The sequence below is a fragment of the Rhipicephalus sanguineus genome, chromosome 11, assembly GCF_013339695.2.
Source record: "Rhipicephalus sanguineus isolate Rsan-2018 chromosome 11, BIME_Rsan_1.4, whole genome shotgun sequence".
In the NCBI taxonomy this organism is placed as follows: Eukaryota; Metazoa; Arthropoda; class Arachnida; order Ixodida; family Ixodidae; genus Rhipicephalus; species Rhipicephalus sanguineus.
In genome coordinates, this window is record NC_051186.1 from 138672616 (window position 1) to 138692278 (window position 19663).

General features: G+C 45.0%; 1 protein-coding gene across 1 annotated transcript in view; it reads left to right on the forward strand.

The window, feature by feature from the left end:
* Nucleotides 1-19663, forward strand: part of LOC119374751 (uncharacterized) — a 281996-nt gene that overhangs the window by 202566 nt on the left and 59767 nt on the right. The window contains exon 11 of the mRNA XM_037644939.2: nucleotides 4548-5179. Within this exon, the coding sequence (XP_037500867.1) occupies nucleotides 4548-5179 (632 nt within the window). The remainder of the gene's footprint in view (nucleotides 1-4547; nucleotides 5180-19663) is intronic.

A 19663-nucleotide genomic window follows, 5' to 3' on the forward strand; every position in this document is an offset into this window, starting at 1 on the left:
CAGTGTTTCGATATATCTGTTTAGTGCTTTCACTGGCAATGATGCAGGCGTCATCCCAGTTCATATCGTGTCTAGTGGACACCACATGCTCTGCAAGAGCATTAGAAGCAACTTTCTTGTTCTTGACATCATTAATATGCTCCTGGAGGCTTCTTTTGAACCCTTTTGATGCCCTGTTTGAGCGAGCCCATTGACAGTCTGCGTCACTCAAGCACTTCTTAGCAATATGCCCTTGCTTACCACAGCACCTTGCCCTTGACTAACCACAAGCATTGCTGCTGTGCATTCTGCTGCCACACCGCCTCGTTGAAGTCACCTGTCATGCATCAACCTTAGGAATGGCTGTTACTTCTCTGAAGTTATTTTCTCGGCCCCTTTTTCTGCCACTTTAGCTGCCAGCGCCATGGTTTCCGCTTCCTCCAGTGTTAAGTTTTTCTTAGTCTGTGATTGCTTTTGCAGTACACTTGGCCGTACACCACACACGGTCTCAAAGCATTCAGTTCAGCATTGTCCCAAAATTGCAGCTGTGGGCGATGCATCGTGTTTGCAGAATAAATTCATGAACTGGCTCACCTTCCTTTTGGGAGAGGTGTAAGAACCGAAGCTTTCCACAGTTTTGTGTCGCTTTGGATTGAAGTAGTCATCCGATGTTTTTACTGCTTCATTGTAGGTGAGCGCATTGGAGACTCTTCCGGCGAATACTTGAACGGTACGTGTGTGGAGCGCCGCGATAAGCAGCGCCCTCCTCTTGGTCTAGCTGCTGATAATCGTTGCTTCAATGTAAGCTTCAACCTTGACAATAGTACCTTTCATCTCTTTGATCCAGTTGCTGTTGATGCACCATGGAGGCAATTGTTGCAGCAGCCATTGTTCAGTCTTGTTCCGCTCGCTCTTCCTTGGTTGCAAGGGTTTCTTCCGCTTTGTAGCCACTGCTACATCGCAGCGTCATGCCAGGCATACACTGCAGTACCCGGACAGTACGTGCAAAATGTAGGCTTCAGAACAATCTTTTATTCTCGTAGAAGCAAGGCGTTTATAGCCACGAAGGAAGAAGGGGCGTGCACACTCATACTGCTTGGTGCCCACCCACGTGCGACTAGCTGTGTCGCAAAATAAGAAGCCGCAATCAACAGCCAGGTAGGGTTCCACTGCTACAGTAAAATACTTAAAAAATTGGAAACCTCAGGAGCATCACCAAATGTACTGTACAAGACAATTCATCAAGGTTGGATATTTTCAACTTAAATTTTTTCTCTATTGGTTTGAACACAATGTAGTAAAGAAGTGTTACACAGGATGCAACTCTGAACCCTAGAAAAAGCGTTGGTGGGGTCTTGAATGTCTTTGTGTACCCTTGAATTTTTGTCTCTGAATCCTGTACAAACCCTGGATGACATTTTGTGGTTCACCTTGGAGTTGGTCTTGACAAAATGGCAGCGTGTTGGCATGCAGGTATGCTTCATCACGTACACAAACACAGCATCTCACTGGTACAAAGGACCCATGCACGAAAATTATGACAATGATCATCAAACATGGCACAGTATCACTGAACTTGGCGCACATTCATAGAGATCATGTACTGGTCATCAAGCAGTTCGAAGAATACCATGTCTAAAGCATGTTTGGTTTTGGAATGTTTGACAAGAATACAGCTTATTTACTTTGCATTTGCATTTAATGTCGTGCAATTCTTTGTCGGCACATGATACAATATACTATATCCACTGCAGATATCCAGATAAACAATTTCTTTCTGTTCTATGGAACTGCATAATGTTTCACGTGACGTGCACTTTAGAAGGCATGTCCTCTAAAGTGGAGACCAAAGCACAACAGCGATCTTTAATACAGATTTTCAAAACAGCTGACCAAACCTGAAATGCTACCACTCTTTAACACAGCAACTGATATACGTATAGTTCATGCAAGCAGAAGGAATATGAGTTCACTGAGGTGGGATAATAATTATTCCCTGCCAGGACTGTCAGAGAGACTCACACAGGAGGAAAAGAGAGCGTTTTAACAAGGCAGTCCTTAAATAGTCAGTTGTGTGCTAAAAATAAGGTACGAGATGTCTACATCATTGAGGCTTTTGAAAGAAGGCTCACCTCAGAAGTGTCAGGAACCAGTCGCTTGATCACTCTAAGGAAATGTTGCTGTTGCAGTAAGTTAGACACCCATTGTACGCTTAATGTAGCTGCTAAGCAAGCAGCTTGTATGTGCCAAAATTTAATGCGTTAACTCTGCAAGTGATTAAGGTGGGCATTTGTCAGTGAGCTGGGAAAAGATAATGATCATCATGAGCTGGCTCTCTTCATCTTTTTCTTAATCGTCGTCTCCTGCTTCACTCCCAGAACACCTGCGCCGATTTCTCCTGCGTGGGATACATTAAATCTTTATGTGCAAGACAAGAAGTACATAGAGAGAGAAAGACAGAGGAATAAAGATAGACAAAGAGAGAAACACTAGGGCGGCAAATTCACCGACGATTGCGATCTGCCTAGTGCGAATTCTGAGCGCAGCTTCGTGTTTGGGCAACGCCAACTGTGTTTAAGTTTTGGCCATCCGCAGTTGTAGCAGTGTAACATTCGTTACATATTGCCACAGAAACTGCCAGCGCTCGAATGCTACGCACACCACTCTGTGCATTGCAGGCGTCAGGAACCAAGCGAAATGCCGACAGCCCCGTTGCGACAAGCGAAGCCAGCCGTAGTGCATGTGCGAGCCCTGCATGTGTACGAGCTCCGACCGAGGGGCCAGCGCGCGTGACGGAGGAAGAAAGCGAGGTTAGGGGCCAGTGGCTCATGATATCGACAGACTCTGCGTTCGTCCTCGTTTCTTCCCTTTCTTTCTCTCTCCCTCTTTCGTTGTTTCTTTTTATTTCCCTTTTTATTTTGGTTTCTGTCTTGCTCTCTGTTATTGCTATCTTTTTTTCGTGTCTGTTTCTTTCCATATCTTTCCTTCTCTGTCCTTTTCTATCCCTTCTTTTCTCCCTTTCTGTGTTGCTCTCTGTTTTTTCTATCTCTTTTTCATGTCTGTTTTTTTCTCTCTCTTTCTGTGGTTTTCTCTGTCTCTCTCTATTTTTGTGTCTTTATTCCCTTTATTTCTACCTGTTTTTCTCTTCCTCTTTTTTTCGATTGCTTTTTACTCTCTCTCTGTTTTTCTCTATTTTCTATTTCTTTTTCTCTCTCTCATTTTCACGCGTTCGTTTTTATTTGACGCTTGCACCTGCTGTACACGGTAGTGGAGCTTGCCCAATTTCTGTGGCCCAGACCCATTCGCTCGGTTATGCCACCGACGCCGCTCAATGCAGGAACGGGCGCCTAAGAGCTGCGCTCTGAAAAATTTCCTCGCTAGGCAAGATTGGAACCCGCGTACCCTCAATCTAAAGGCACTGCCTTAACCACTCGGCTGTCCAGGCACGCCAGCGGAGCATAGCATAGCCCTGTATAGTGTATAGCAGGGGGGTGGGAAAGAAAAGTGAGGGCGAGGAGGAGGGAAGAGAGTAAAACATAGAGAGAAATAGGGAATGGAAGGCAGAAAGAGTGAGAATCAAAGAAAGAGAGAGAGAAATAGGTAACGAGAGATATAAAGAAAGAGGGAGCAGGAATTAGAGAGAGAAAAAGAAAGATGGACCGAAAAGGAAATAGATGGGGAGAGATAAAAGACATAGAAGTAAACAGAGACAAAAAAAAGGTCATGCACTAAAGACAGGGAGAAAAAAAAAAGATAAAACTTTCAAGACAGCAGCAGCCAGGGCTACCTGGGTGCCCATCAGCTTCACTGTCTCTTTAGCATTGCGTCTCCAGTGCAAGCTACACCAGCCTTTTTGTTTTTCTTTAAGCAAGTTTACTGACGTTGTCTTGCACGACTGCTTTCTGTTCTGCATCAGCTGTAGACTTCATGGGTAATCCTTCAGAGCAACCAATAGCAGACGCAGTTTGGGCATACTTTTATATAGTAGTACTACACTCCATTTCGCAGATCAGGTGAAGCATTGTCGAAGCTGTGCAAGTTCGGCCAGCAAAATGTAAAACTCTACGTGTAAGCTTTTGTGGCTATAAGTTCTCGTGCAACCAAGAGTGCAAGCCTGCCCATGCAATGTCGTGACTGGCTACAAATAATATACAAGAAACTGAAAAGAATGAAACACTAAGTCTTGTGGAACAACATTAATAGACGTATAACTTACTTTGTTTATTTCTAAGGCACAAAACATCTTGATGTATTACTGAGCCTGAAGAAGAAAGGACAGTCTTGGCGGTAAGAAACACTGAACTATTCGCTGGTGCAAACGCATTTACTGCAAGGAGTCCCACTAGCCTCCACAGTGTTGCACCTGATGTATGAAACGGAGTACATTTATCTAGCTTAGCAAGTACCCAGGCAACGAGTATTTGCAGCATTCTGTGTTACCATTGTAACATAAAATTGAGATTGCTTGGAATGACCATGGACATGTCTTTTTGCTACTTCCGGGTTTTTTTATTGTTTTAGGAAAGGAGTGTCACAGCAGTTTATGATTCAGTCTTTTTTATTTTCAGCCTGTAGCTACTCAAAGCAGCAAACTAGGTGCAGTATTTGCGGGTCCACCAGACTGTCAACTGAGTGCAATTGATGCATCTCAAGTCAGCGCTGCTGAGGAGACTATCTATGGACTTGACACACTGCCTGATGACCCGCAACCATCATGCATCATCACTTCCTCGTATTCATTGGCTGGTGAGCACAAGGAGGCAGACCTGTGGCGGTCGTGTGATGCATCTGAAGCGGATGGAACTGTCGAAACTTTGCAGCACCATTCACCACATGCTGTTCACGAAACTGTTACAGTTGTGAAGTCAGCAGCTGACACGGAACAGCAGCACCTAAAAGAAAAATTGCCAGTAAGCTGTGCGTTGGGCGTGCCGTGCTCTCCGAAAGCTGTTAAAAGTTTGCACTCGAAAAGCAAGCGGCATCATCGTGTTCTTTCAAGCACCGATTTGAGTGGAGCATCCATCTGGGTTGATAGTGGTGGCCAGCTGACCTGCGTGCGAGACAAGGCAAAGGCCGCAGCCCATGCATTGCAGCTAGAAGATGCAATTCCAAACTGTTCAAGAGACATGCAGAATTTGACTGATGGTTTCACTATCCTGAATCACATCTTGCAGTGGCTTCCAGCGCCATCTCTCTGCAAGTAAGCATATTTTTATATTTTTGCAGCTGTGTACAGGTGTATTAATGTTCCTTCCAGAGGCAAGGAGAAAAACGAGATTGTTTAGCTGAATTTCTTTCGACCCTTTGAGGGTTAATGGCATACATGTACATCCTCCGCAAACACCTTCAAGACTTGTATGTCATCGCTCGTATATCAAAAAACGTGCCTTTTTCAATCATCTCTCTTACTTGGCATGTGCTGCCACTTTGTGGGAATACATGGAATTCATTTCGATGTCTCTTCATTTTTTTTTATGCGTTACTACATTGGTGTGCCGGCTAGTTTCGGTTTCGTCCTTCGGGTCATTCCTGCTTTTCGGGCGTGCAAAACTTATGGCTGTCTGAACCTCTCAAAGGGTAATCGTTTTGTTACTCTCTCCTTTATTGCTCCCCAGGATGGGATTACACCCATCTCCATGCAGGCACTGACTGACACAAACGATGCCTCTGTGGTTGCGTTTACGGTTTACGGGACTCGCAAGAATCGCTTCTGTCTCCTAAGATGAATATTGAATGATTATTACAAAAAACAATGCAGAATGTAAGAACGGTTTCGTTTATGTCTTCATTCAGATTTACAAAAGCACTCTCTAATTTGTTTGGGAGTCAAAGTATTTAGAGTAAATCTTTCCCCTTCCAATTTATTTAACAACGAAAGCAGGCTGTGTCTTAGCGACTGCATGAGATACTTTGTGCGCCTGTATGGCACCGACCACCTGTCTTGGCTATGAGTGTGCTAGTCACTTTTTTAATGGCAAAGCTGTTCTTAGTCAAGTCTTTTGTGTTCAATGTTGGCATAACAGCGTTATGGTAATTTTACGGATCTATGCCACAGAAATTGGGTAAATCCCACTACTCAGCACTGGTCCACTAAATATGAAAGAAACTTGTTGCAGGCCGGAAGCTGTTGAAACTCGTATAACACAACAAGAGGAAGAAGAAGACTGCGGGCATTGAAGGCGCACGCATTAGTAATAAACAAAATAACAAAACAGAAGAACCTTGCTTTCGTTTGCTTAAAACGCAGTTGTCTCGTCTCGTTTCTGCGACATTTGTGCTTTCAGAATGGTCAAGCTTCCTCGTTCTCCCGATGAAGAAGCCGCTTGACGTGAGCGTCAGCGAGAACTGACGCTCACGAGGGCTAACGCGGGAACAGCCTAACGCACGGCGATGGCTAGTACGGGATTAGAGGACAGGTGGTGAATGTGCCGATTGATGTTCAGACAACTGTAGATTGCCTTCCCAGAAACATTCCTGATGACGTTGCCATTGACGTGCATCTTAAGCAAAGGCTTCTTTGTAAACCTGTGTATAAGAGTGATATGGTCTAGATGCAATAAAACTATACTACCACCTCGAAGTTTCACAAAAAGTGTTTAATAAAAAGCAGTGATACAACGTATTTGAAAGACTTGCAAAACATAGAAATGCAATAGCATGACGGAGGGAAGGCCACCAGCTTTGCTGTTTGATCAATGTCTGCAAAGTGGAGCTGGTTGAATTTTTTTTTGTATTCAAATCGTGACGTATGTTTTAAGAAGGATCGAAAATTGTTAGAGCCGAAACAAAATGAATATAGATATTGGTATTCATGAGTTCATGAATACCGATATGAGTTCATGAATTCATGAGTTCATTCATGATACTTCGGACCATACAAGGTTTTTTGACGTCTCGCCGCTCTGGACTACGAGGTCATCCGGGACAGCATCACGAAGTCTCAGTGACGCCACGCATGACCCGAAGTCATCCATGTCATGCACCTTAAGCTGTTTAATACGCGTTAGCGAACCTTTGGACTGCTTTTTCCTTTATCATTGTACTTTATTTGTGTATGCACTTTTTTCCTCCTTCCATCTTCTGTTACGAGCATCAGGACGATGCTTTTTCAGAGGGGGGCAATGCCACGCGTGCTTCTTTTTGTCATTTTTATCTAACTAGTCTGTTGCACGCGTAGCCGCCGCCTTGCGCAAGCTGCACCCTAATGTCTGGGAACCTTCCAGATTATCTTAGAATCTTCTTATAGGCCTGAGCGCGCAAACGCGAACAGTTGAGATTATTCTCGAACTAACGCGGCCACCTACGATAAGGCTTGAATGTTCGGTACCACACATATGAATGCCGACGCGCCTTGCCGCAGAGCAGTTCGTCGACGGCTGACGCTCTGTTTGCCGCTATCGGTGTACAGTGTGTATTGCTGTAATTTGACTTTCCGTTTCTCGGCTACAGGCTCGGCCAAATAAAGAGTTTCCCCTTGGACATGCCAACTGCTGCCTTCGTTGACGTCACGACCCCGTAACAATATCTTCTGAAAACGTAACGCCTAATACTTCGTCCTTCCTCAAAATTTCAATGGGAGCACCATCTATGGATAATTCTTGATTTAAACAAGACTGCCTGCTTCTTGCCTTCGATAATATAGCCTTTTATTTTGAGCTGTTAGTTAGAGTATTATTACGAAACGATGCCTACAGATTGAAAAGAATACTGTGAGATTTGTGCAATAGGTCATTAAGTTCATGGCCAGAGGCAAATAAACTTCTATCGTCAATACAGCACAATGTATGCATCGCTAACAATTTCAGTGATATCATTTACAGAGACAATAAATACACTACCCTGCGGTACTCTCAACTTAATTTCGCGATACGAGGAGCCGAATTTTTCAATAGCAACACACTGCATCTGCCCAGAGAGGTACGAACGAAACAACATGTTTTCCACGCCACGGATACTGTAGCAGTCTAGCTTTCTAATTAAAATGTCATGATTTAAGCAATAGTCTATAAATATACCTCAAGTTAGTTTTCCTGCATCAACGTTATCAATTATTGGCTCCTTTTGACATAACAACGCTGTCTCTGCCGACCTGTCTGGGTGGAATCCATGCTGGCAGTCAGAAAGAATGTTATTCTTTGCAAAATAATTGTTGAATTGAGCAGAGATCACCATTTCTAAACCCTTAGAAAATGCAAACAGAATAGAAATTGGCCTGTAGTTCCCCAAGTCATTTCGACTACCACCTTTAAAAAAAAATGGAAACCCTAGCTTTCTTCATAGCACATGGAAAATGATCAGTTTCTAGGACAGTCTTTAATACCATCTGAATCAACAGCATTGCTGTTTCTTAGGCCCAAAAAAGTGCGACAAATCTCAGTGTCATCAGTCGGCTCGAGGCAAATGCTACGCATACATTTATTAACAGCAGTGCCACTGACCGCGCTATCTGATGGCGTCATCATGTTCACGAAGTGGTTATTGAAGCGTTCAGTTAAAGCAACGCCTGTCACCTTTTCATTGTTTAGGGTGATTTCACAAAAAGGCTGTGTCACATGTTTTTGTCTTATGGCGTCATTGATAATTTTCCACGTTTTTTTCTGGATTCTTTCTCTGTACTGATGCAGAAGGAGTGTGATAATAGGGGGCTTTAGCTTTTCGCAGTTCCTTATTTATTGCATTCCATAACTCCTTAAATGCAGTGAGATCGCTTTTCTCAGGCATGCGTAAAATCTATTGAACAACCTATTTTTCTTACTTATAATCTTAACCTGTTGAGGCCAAGGTTTTCTAATACGTTTCTTTACCTTGCTTCTTTTGAGTGGAAAACTGTTTGCCTGTTTGAATGGAAATAAGCCGCGTAACATTAGGTGGGGCAAATAAATGTATTTCGTTTTACTAACATGTAGTTGCAGTTTATTTAAACTAAGATAAGCGGACAACTTTTGTAGGTAATTATTAAGCTGGTGTTCAAGCTCTAGAATGGATGTGCCGCTGAAGAATATGTTAGTGCCATCTGCATACATTATTAACTTGGGAGAACATGGGATATCACACAGCTCGTTTATGTAAACTTTGAACAATGGAGGGCCAAGAATTGATCCTTGCAGTACTCCTCGTGTTATGTTTAAGTAAGTGGATGCACTGTTGTTTATGCAAACATATTGATGGCGGTTTGTTAGATGGTCTTTCGTTAACTCAAGCACCACACCACGTACGCCATATTTGCTAAGTTTACCCGTTAGTACTTCATGACATACCGAATCAAACGCCTTCCTAAAGTCTATGAACATACCGAGTGAGTACAGTCTATGTTTGATGTTTGTGATTAGTTCATGTTTAATATTAAGCAGAGCTGCTTCACAAGATTTATTTTTTGGGAAGCATGCTGAGCCTCACTGATCACATTATACTTGTCAAAGAATTTATACAAGCGTACGTTTATTGCATTCTCAAATAACTTAGATAAAACAGGAAGAACGGATATTGGCCTGTAGTTTGTGAATTGCCTTTTATCACCGCTCTTGAATACAGGGCATACTCTCGCTATTTTTTAGGCTGTCTGGAAAAATGCCAGTTTCGAACATTCTATTTATTATATAAACGATCACTGGAGCTATAATATCAGCTAAGTATTTTAGCGGAGTTGCCTTGATCTCATCAAAGCCAGTGGTTACGTTATTCTTAATCTGGTTTAATAATTGTGTTACCTCCTCTGATGCCACTGGGGATAGTGACACGGAGTTTGTAAGCCCATATTCTTTTAATGTAACACAGGGAGCTATATTGCTGTCGTTTTCGTATTCTGCACTGGTCACAAAGTAATCATTCAGCTTATTCGCCGCGCCACTATCAGATAAGGTACCTGCATTAGTATGAAAACACAGCGGTGGTGCTTTTTTTTTCTCCGACATTAGATCCTTAACCTCGTCCCACACCTTCCTAGAGTCATTTTTTAGTTTTTAAATAACTTTTCATAATACTGTCACGTGGTCGTGACGTCGACGAAGACAGCAGTCGGCGTTTTCAAGATGAAGCTGTTTATTTGGCCGAACTTGTGGCCGGGAAACGAAAAGTTAATTTACAGCAATACACACGGTATGCACTGATAGCAGCGCACAGAGCGTCGACCGTCGATCAACTGACAAGCGGTCAAGTGCGTCGGCTTTTATACAGGCGCTATCGAACTTTCCAGCGATATCGCTGGTGGCGGCGTTATCTGTCGACAAAGCTGGAACATTCGCGTGCGGCGCGCAATCTTAACAAAACGATCTACTACAATCGCGAAGCTTCTCGAACACTGCTCCGCGGACAGCGTCGAGCGTTGATAACTGACCTTGCTGGTGAAACCCGAATACATCAAAATAAAACAAGAAGTGGGCATGGCAATACGTTTCCCTCGCACGCTTTAAGTCGGTGTTCAACCTATTTCGGTATTCTTTAAACTCTGACAACACCTCCAGGTTCCATGACCGAACAAAAGTATGGTACATTTTATTTTTTGTTTTAATCATTTGCAGTAGCTTTTCATCAACCCACGGCTTCCTTGCACGCTTGGGTTTTGGGTTTCGGAAGGTTATTTGAAATGCCTGATTACAACACACTCCAAGTTTCTCAAAAAATGCCTCGTATGCTGCATTTGGGTTTCTCTGTTCAAACATGCATGCCCAATCGACTGATCGAATATGTGAGCGAAACACTTCCAAGCCTGCAGCACTAATGCAGTGAGATAAGGCTTCCATTGTAGTTTTGCGTTTGACCTGCATATTTGGCAGTAAGCAAAAAATTGGCAGATGGTCGCTTACGTCAGCTGTTAGCAGTCCAGAAAAACTCGAGAATGAATGTTTGTTACACATATGTCGAGTGAAGTTTCACTTTTTTCTGTTAATGTTGTGGCTTCCATAATAAGATTGATGCATGCAAAGGAGTGTATGATTTCAATAAACTTTTTACCTGCAGTGTTACTCGATAACGTATCTCTGTTGACGTCCCCCATTATTACAAAAGGCATCGAAAATCGACATAAAAAAGAAAGCCTACACTCCAAATACTAAAAAAAAATCTAGTTTGTTGCGCATTGGTGGTCGATACATTACTAAAACTATTAATTTCTGTAAATGAACCGACATACATTCGATGTTGTTTATTACTGAAAACTCAGAAATAATTTCATGCCTAATGATGTTTTAACATAAACTGCTATGCCACCACCTCTACCGCTTGACCGCACGGGCCCATTATACTAATAATCGTGGAAATGTGGCAGTTTTTCCGTTTCTGTTAGCCAGGTTTCTGTGTACATCAGAATATCAAAGCTGTGGGTGATCGAGGCATACAAGTCACTAAGTTGTTCCTCTTTATTTCAAATGCCACACGTGTTTAGGTGCAGGATCTTAAACTGTTTAGAATCACATGAAAAAGTTTCGTTAAAAGTGGCAACATTGTAATAGCTACACGCTTCAGGACTGTCCATTGCGTATGCGGCTCTCTATAAGTACACCTAGAAGACCGTGCACTACGTTCCTTCGTTCATCTTTTCAGTGTCGCTAATGCATGCAATCTTCAACACTGGTGAGTTTTCATCTTTCCTTGCAAACATTTTGCCTCCTGCAGTCCACACAAATTTCCATCGTAGTTCCTTCTTTATTTGTACTGTGGCACCGAGCAGTTGCTTGCCATAGCGGGTTAGGTGTTCATTCACATAAACTTTGGATGGGGATTGGAATCCCAGTTTCTTTGCATCTAATTTCGATTTCTTCACTTTGCCGAGGAAAGCATTTCTCTTTGTTCTACGGATGAACCGGACAATTACGTTTGATTCGTCGTGCCAAGCAGTAGGCACACGATGACGAACATCAATGTAAGCTTCCGTTACTTCCTCCTGTATAACTACACCAATTTGTTTGATTATAGCAACTGGTTCACCCGCAAGCGGAATGCCCTTAATCTCGACATTGTTAAAATGCTGATACTGTTCCAGCTCTTCTAGTTTGTTTGTCAGTGTCATGTTTTGGGCACGAAGTTCTCTGTTTTCTTTCTGTGCTTCCTGTAACTGCTTCGTGATTTCACCAATGCCCTCAAATTTTTCTTTTAACTGATTTCTAGTCTAACCCCCGTATTTGGAAACGCTCCTCGACTTGAACTTGACTTGCCACCGCCTTGGGCTGCGCGTTTCAAACGCGTTTGTGCTGCCTTGGCACCGCCTAAAGGCAGCACATTCGAAACGCGTTGAAGGCGGTGGCAAATTCAAGTCAAGGAGCGTTTCTGAATACGGGGGTAAGCTCATGCTTGAAATCTTCGAAGGCCTTGGTCATGTCATGCACTTCTTTAGCCATTGCAGCACCAAGCCAACAGCAACGACTATGCAAACAAAACAAGTGACAAATAGTTCGGCAGCAGTGCACAGTTCTAAAGTATAACAGGATTTTTTCAAAAATGCCGCCTACCTCTAAAAGCAAGCGCAATATTTAGGTGGTGCTCAGGTGCGCACCGCTGCCGAATTGTGTCAAATTCTCGTTGCACTGGTCCTTTTAAACTGTTAGCTAGTGGTGTGCGAATATTCGAGTTTCGAATTCGAATCGAATAGTTCCTAATCGAATAATTCGATTCGACTTTCGAATAGGTAGTATTCGAAGTTTCGAATAATTCGACAGGACGAATATTGTCACGTGGTCGTGACGTCGACGAAGGCAGCAGACAGCGTATCCGAGATGAAACCTTTTATTTGGCCGAACTTGTGGCCGGGAAACTGAAAGTCAAACTAGAGCAATACACTGATAGAGGCGAACAGAGCGTCGACCGTTGAAAAATGGACAAGCGGTCAAGCGCGTCGGCTTTTATACAGGCGCTATCGAACTTTCCAGCGATATCGCTGCTGGCGGCGTTATCTCTCGACAAAGCTGGAACATTCGCGTGCGGTGCACAATCTTGACAAAACGATCTACTACAATCGCGAAGCGTCTCGAACACTGCTTCGCGGACAGCGTCGAGCGTTATAACCGTCCTTGCTGGTCAAACCCGAATACATCAAAATAAAACAAGAAGTGGGCGTGGCAATATCTAAAACGCGACAAAGGTCAATGGTGCAACTTGGTTAGGGTAGGGTGGCTAAAGCTAACGCTAACGTCGCCGTTAGTTAAACTTTCACTGACATCCTGGTTCAAAAGCGAGCGCATGTTGATCTTAAACCAGATTATGTCATTTCCGCACGTAGAAAAACACACGAGAAAACTGTCACGTCCTTCACAACTTCGCTCCCAAAACGAAAGCACGGACTTGCGTAGTTCGGTCAGTTCGGTCGCATATGCCGCTAGCGCCGTAAAACGACCTGGCTTTGGCCTACGAAACCCTCGGTGATTGGCTTTGCATGTAAAAATTTGTTCACGCTGGGCATTTGCCACTGCCACACCGCATCACTAGTTCAGAAACTCCCATCGTTCCGGCGCGCAGTTAAAACGCAGCTGTGAGCGGGCGCCCGAAGCCTTTTGGGCCCGGAGCACCCATGGCGATGAAGGACAACATTACCGTTGTCAGATGAGCTTTATTGCTTGACCATGGGGAGAGAAAACTAGTTACCCTACCCCCCTCAGTTAGGAGGCAAGGAGTTCCGCTGCTGACTGGAATGGCGGCTCTTCTATAAACATGCCTGCGCGCCCATAAAAGCTGAAACAAAAGCCACTCCCGAACTAGTGCGTAATGAAGCTGTCAGCACGCCGTAGCGTCCCTGATTTTTCCTTTGTCTTGCCGTAACTGGCGGTATACATTTGGTGTAAATATACTATTCGATATTCGATATTTTCGGCCACTATTCGGCACTATTCGATTCGAATTCGATTCGAGATTAAATTTCACTATTCGCACACCCCTACTGTTAGCACTTTAGGCAGTCATCGTAAAGTGCGCGTTGCCTCATCTTTCACGCACGAACACAGATGATGCAGGCGATACTCTGGGCTCATCACACAGATCTGTCTTCAACTGGGCTGGGCAGCAGCAGTTCCTCTCATGGGTCCGACAGCACTGTAACAGCAAGCGCAATATTTAGGTGCTGCTCAGGTGCGCACCGCTGCCGAGCTGTCATCTATGATAATGTAATCTATGATAATGCTTAGCACTTCATAATGGGGCACTTAACAGGGGGCACTTAACAGGCGCTAACATAACGAGGCGCTTAACATGCAATGGAACACCGCCCCCACGTTTTCCTGTGCGATTAACAGAAAAGTGCCTATGCCCATCTATGATAAGCGTTTCACTGTGTTCTTGGTACCATGTTTTACAGAACATAATGATGTCAAATGAAAAAGTTAACTCTGCAAGAAACACAGCTAGAATATCTTGCTTATGAGCGAGTGCACGTGAATTTGCATGAAGCGCAGAAATATTTCTCATGTGTGAAGGCAGGGAAATTTTGGGTGGTAAGCTAAATTGTCGATACATTGTGCGGTAAAAAAAAAAAAAAAACTTGAAGTTCTCGTATACTGTGTTTTAAGCTGTCTTTTGAAGGTCAGCCTCCAAAGCAATGTGGATTACACTGCTAGCCTCAGTTTTGCGCACATGTACCTTTCCATTTCGCGTCCAGACAAAGTGCCAGGACACAGATAAGCGCACTACAAGCACGGACAAGTGCACTTGTCTACATCCTGTGTTCTTCGACCCTGTCCGAGCATTTGCACCAGTCATTTCAACTTCAGGTTAATATGAAATAGGCTTCTCCAAGCTCTGAGGTCTGTCACATAGTCATAGTCACTGCGTTTTTTGACTTGTTCTTATCTGATGGTAGTAGCAGCAATATCTTATCTCCAGGTGATGGCGGTCGAACTCTTGCTTTTCTATCGCAGTATTTCTTTTGCATCATTTTCGCTTTCAGAAGTTCTTCATATGCTACCTTGCAGGTGTGCTGCAGTCACCCATGGAGCTCTTCAACATACTCGTATGTTGTCTTCGTATCGGTATCAATGTTGGCCCTTGTCCACAGTTCTTTAAGAATTGACATTGGCCCGCGTACAAATCTACCGTAGAGGAGATCAAATGGCGAGAATCCAAGACTTGTTTGGGGAACTTCACGGTATGCGAAGAGCAGGGGAGCCATGTATCTATCCGAGTGTTTAGGCCACTTTTGATACATGCGCCAAATCATTTGTTTGAGAGTACCGTTGAATCTCTCCACAAGTCTGTTGGCCAAGGGGTTGTAGGGAGTTGTGGGTAGTTGCCGAAATGAGTATAGTCGCCCGAGTTCCTGCGTGAGGCTTGATGTGAACAACTTTCCCTGGTCGCCAGGGACATCGGCATAAATTTTTTTCCGGGGGGGGGGGGGGGGGGGAGGGAGGGAGGGAGGGAGGGGGGGGGGGGGGGCCACCTCCTTGGTCTGAAGTGGGTACCAGGCAGCCAGATGTGGTCGAGTGTCATATTGTGCTCTGTACGCCATGGCAAAAAAAAAGTTGATCACAAGCTTGCACTAAGCCACGCAAAGCTCATATGCAGTGAAGCCGATCGGTGTCGGGCATATTTATTGCTGTAATGAGGTGGAACTTGGCTTTATCTAGGCAGAACTGTGGCACTCTCCCCCGAAGAATGGTCTCACGGTATATTGTGCAGAGCCGCACACCTTCCAGCTGCTCAATCGTATCGTCGGGTAAGAGCTCCTGCAGCAGACGCAAGCCATGGCCGCGCTTCTCCACTGACCACACAGTCTCAAGAGTGGACAAGTTTGTATTGAACCAAAGACGATCACAGACTTGACAAGAATGACCAAATTCCAACAAAAGAAACTCATGCTGAAACTGTGCATCAGCGCCACCAGTAGAAGCATGGGCTCGCTCCGCTTCTTGGTAAGCTGGATCTTGCCTTCGAGCACGCATGTAAGCAGTATGCCTCTTGCGTATACGATCCCCATTTCTGGATCTTGCCGACACAGTCTCTTCTGTTCCAATTTCCTGGCCACATTTTCCAAATCTGCTTGGCACTGTTGAGTCCGTTCTCGCGAGGCGGCAAGCCTCGCTTCTCGGATCGCGGCTTCTTCCTCGGGAGTGCGATTTAGCTGCAAACGACCCATAGCTGGGTATGGTTAGGCGCGAGCTGTACACTAGCTTCTGTAATTGAGCACGCCATCGCTTCTGTTGTCCTCTTCATTTCTAGTGGACCTGTGGTCAGTAGAGAGATTTACCCAATTTCTGTGGCACATACCCGTTATGATGATGATATTTTTCTGTGATCGACTAACAAGGAACAACTTGGCTAAACAGCTTCGCTGTTAAAATTTCGGGGTTGGGGGGGGGGGGGCAGGAGCACAGTGTGCCACTCCTTGGCTATGCCGCTGCCAGTTGCTCACTATCTGTCGTGGCACTCCAACATGGGAGAACATTTCTATTAGTGCTTCAGGCATCCGCTTGGTCTCACTGCTCGGTAGTGCAACCGCATGCAGATATTATGTAGTGAAATCCACCATCGTTAATACGTATCTGTTTCCCTTAGATGAGGTTGGTCACAGAGGGCCAATAATGTCGATGGCAACCCGCTGTAATGGTGTGTCGATGATGGGCATATTTTCCAATGGAACTCGTCCGACAAGGTGTTTAGGTACCGTCTTCTGACATATGTCACACGACTTTACAAAATACATGACATCAGCCTGTACACCCAGCCAGTAAAATTCTGTAAGGACACGGTCTGTAGTCCTTCTTTGTCTCTGGTGACCAGGCCTTCATGAGCCATCTTCATCACGGTGTTCCGGGGATCCTTGGGGACTAACTACAAGTTGCTCCAAGTCTTGCCGTTCTGCCATGGGGTGGTGTCAGAAAAGAATGTTGGGTATCAGCACAAACTCAGTGACTGCTGACTTTTTAAATGTTATTTTCTTTCCCAGCGTGGTGAAGCAAGTTTCTAGCATGAGATCTGTGCACTGCAAATACTGCAGCTCTTCCCGGCTGATATCCAGGGTTTGGATCCGGGGAACCAGCAATTCTCGTGGCTTTTTTCCTTCTTTTCCTGCAGCTGCCGACACGTCGCCTTGCTGTCCTCTATACGATGAGGTTATGTCTTCATGTTCCTCTTCATAGGCAACTTCATCACAGTGAATTCATGCGGGTCTTGGCCGCTGCGCTAGCTTTGGGATTTGGTGTGGATCTGCACCTACACCTACACCTACAACGTTGCCAAGCACAACTTGGTACTATGGGTTCTCCATACAAATGGCAAGAACCTGACCCTTTAAAAGCAGAAAATCGATGCTTCTGGTAAGCTCTCCGCCGACCGTTCCAATAATCAGATGGCACGGGTACGGGTGCTACCAATCAGTCACTACTAGCGCATTGCATCCTGTATCCAGTAATATGGTAACCAGCTTTCCTTCCAGATAGCCCTGTACTGTTGGCATCTGTTATGACTCGTTATCACAAGTTGCATTGCTTTGGGTACCATCGCACATATCATGACAGTGTTTGTTATGTGGTTTGTCATGTCCCCCTTCCATTGATTGGTCATGCTGCGCTTTGTGGCATCCTAGGATGGAGCATGATGCTTCTCTATGTTTTCTCGAGTTCGAGGGACAACTATCGGGTCTGTGGTCCCGTCTTCTTACAAATCCAGCATGACACAGACTTCTGCGCTCGAGACTTTGTCCAGCAATCGGAAACCCGATGCTGGACAAAGTCTGGCTTGTTGCCCAGAAAACAGAGTGGTTTTCCTTTATTTTTGTTTGCAGTGTCAACTTTGGCGGCAGCCATCGGTTTCCCGTTTTCTTCCTTCCCTCTAGCAAGGTTCACGATTCCTTGGGCTTCCAAATATATCAGCTGTCGTTGCCAAAATGTCCAGGTCATTACATCCTCACTTCTTCAGGAAGACAGCCAACCCCTCATTGCACCACTCAAAGAATCGCGTGGAGTCCTCGCCAGCTTTTGCCAATGGTTGAAGCATCCACAGAGATGTCCGTCCCTCGAACTGCCGACCTGTCTCAGCATTCTCGGGCCAAGCATCCCTAAATTTCATGCGGTATCCCCCTTCTGTGTAATCGAACCGCTGGTGGAGCGAGCGTCTGCTTGAGCTTTGCGTAGTCCATAGATTTTTGCAGACATCTGTCCTACTACGGTTAAGGATTCTCCATTTAGACACAAGCCCACATGTCGGTTCGCCAGCCTTGGCTCGTGGCAGCCCTCTCGAATATCGGGATGTATGCGTCTGGTTCGCCCCTACCGTCACTATAAGGCGAAATTGTCTTACGCAGACCGCGGAAACTCCGACCACTACCGATACTATTGTCCAGAGAACTCACATTCGAATACTGCACCTCTGAAACACGACATCGCTCCTCAAGGAGGAGTCTCTCGCTCATGATTCGCCTGTGCTGTTATGCATGCCTCTTCTCATTCTTTTGCTCTCTAATCCCTCGTTTCTTTTTGCTCTTCCATGCCTCCTCTCCACTCAGCCCCATCTCCTTCCCTAGCTTAACTAGCATTCTCTTCTCGTCCATTCTCGCCTACCACACATAAGCGTGAGGCTTTCAGGTGTAATGAGAGAGCTTAGTCCTGTTGCGGACGCCAGAAATTGTGATATGTTAAGGACGTTCGTCACGATGTTTGGTGACATCGGACGAGAAAGGATTGACCAGAACACTTTGAAGAAGGAAAAAGAAAATAAGTTGATGTTTCACACTAATGAGGAGTGAACAAAGAAAGGAAAAAAAAAAAAATCACAGGGTCCCTTGCGCATTCACCTAAGACTACTCGAAGGCGAAAACCACCTTCTTTTTCTTCTCAGTCGATGCATTAGGGAGCCTACATGAACGGCCAGTCATGTAGGCTCCCTAGATGGATTTATCCTGCCCCGCCACCCTCCGAAAGCTTTGTGCACCTAGCGGGGTTTCGCACTGCCTCCAGGATCGGAGGCACCTCACCTAGTTTTGCACTGCCTCCGTGGTGAGCCTACCTTCGGCCTAGCTACGATGTCATATGATGATGGTGTAGGCTTATGCCACAGGAGCGAAGGAACGAGACGGCTGAACCGGAATCGACGCCAGCAGGGAATACGAGCCGTGGCTTCACGTGCCACTGCAAAGCGCCATCTTTATTTTCTTCTCTTGAGGTTGCCCGCTCTCCGGTTTTGTTTGCCACCCGAAAGAGGGCGCCAAAACGGCATTATGTGGCGTTACGTCGCATGATGTCACACCAGAGTTTGTGACGTCATGATGATGTCACAAAGTTTTGCGATCTGATCTGTGACTTAATGAGGACGTCATATGATGATGTCGTCATGTGATGATGATTTTTTGTACCACTAGTCCCCGACGCTGCAAGACGCGAGACGCCGCCGATGACGTGGGACGCCACCGGTAAAATTTCATGTTTAGTGAGGCATATTTAGCAAATGAGGATATTTGGCAAAAATATTCGGCAGATGCCACATATATCGTGGCAATCGATGTAATGCAAAGCATGCGGCGGGAAGGTGACTGTGGCGTAATTCTTTACATTGAGCGAAACGTTATGAGATGACGCTAAAGATAGGCACAAATGGAGGACAGAGGTGGCACAGTTGCTGCAGCGGGAATTGTCGCTGGCACATGGATGCGCTAACATGTGCGGCACCATTGGGTAGCACGTCGCAGCCAACCCAGCAATGACTGGCCGCCACTCTCGAGGGCCAAATGAGATATGAGACAAATTGAATATTTTCTCTGATTTCACAATTTCTT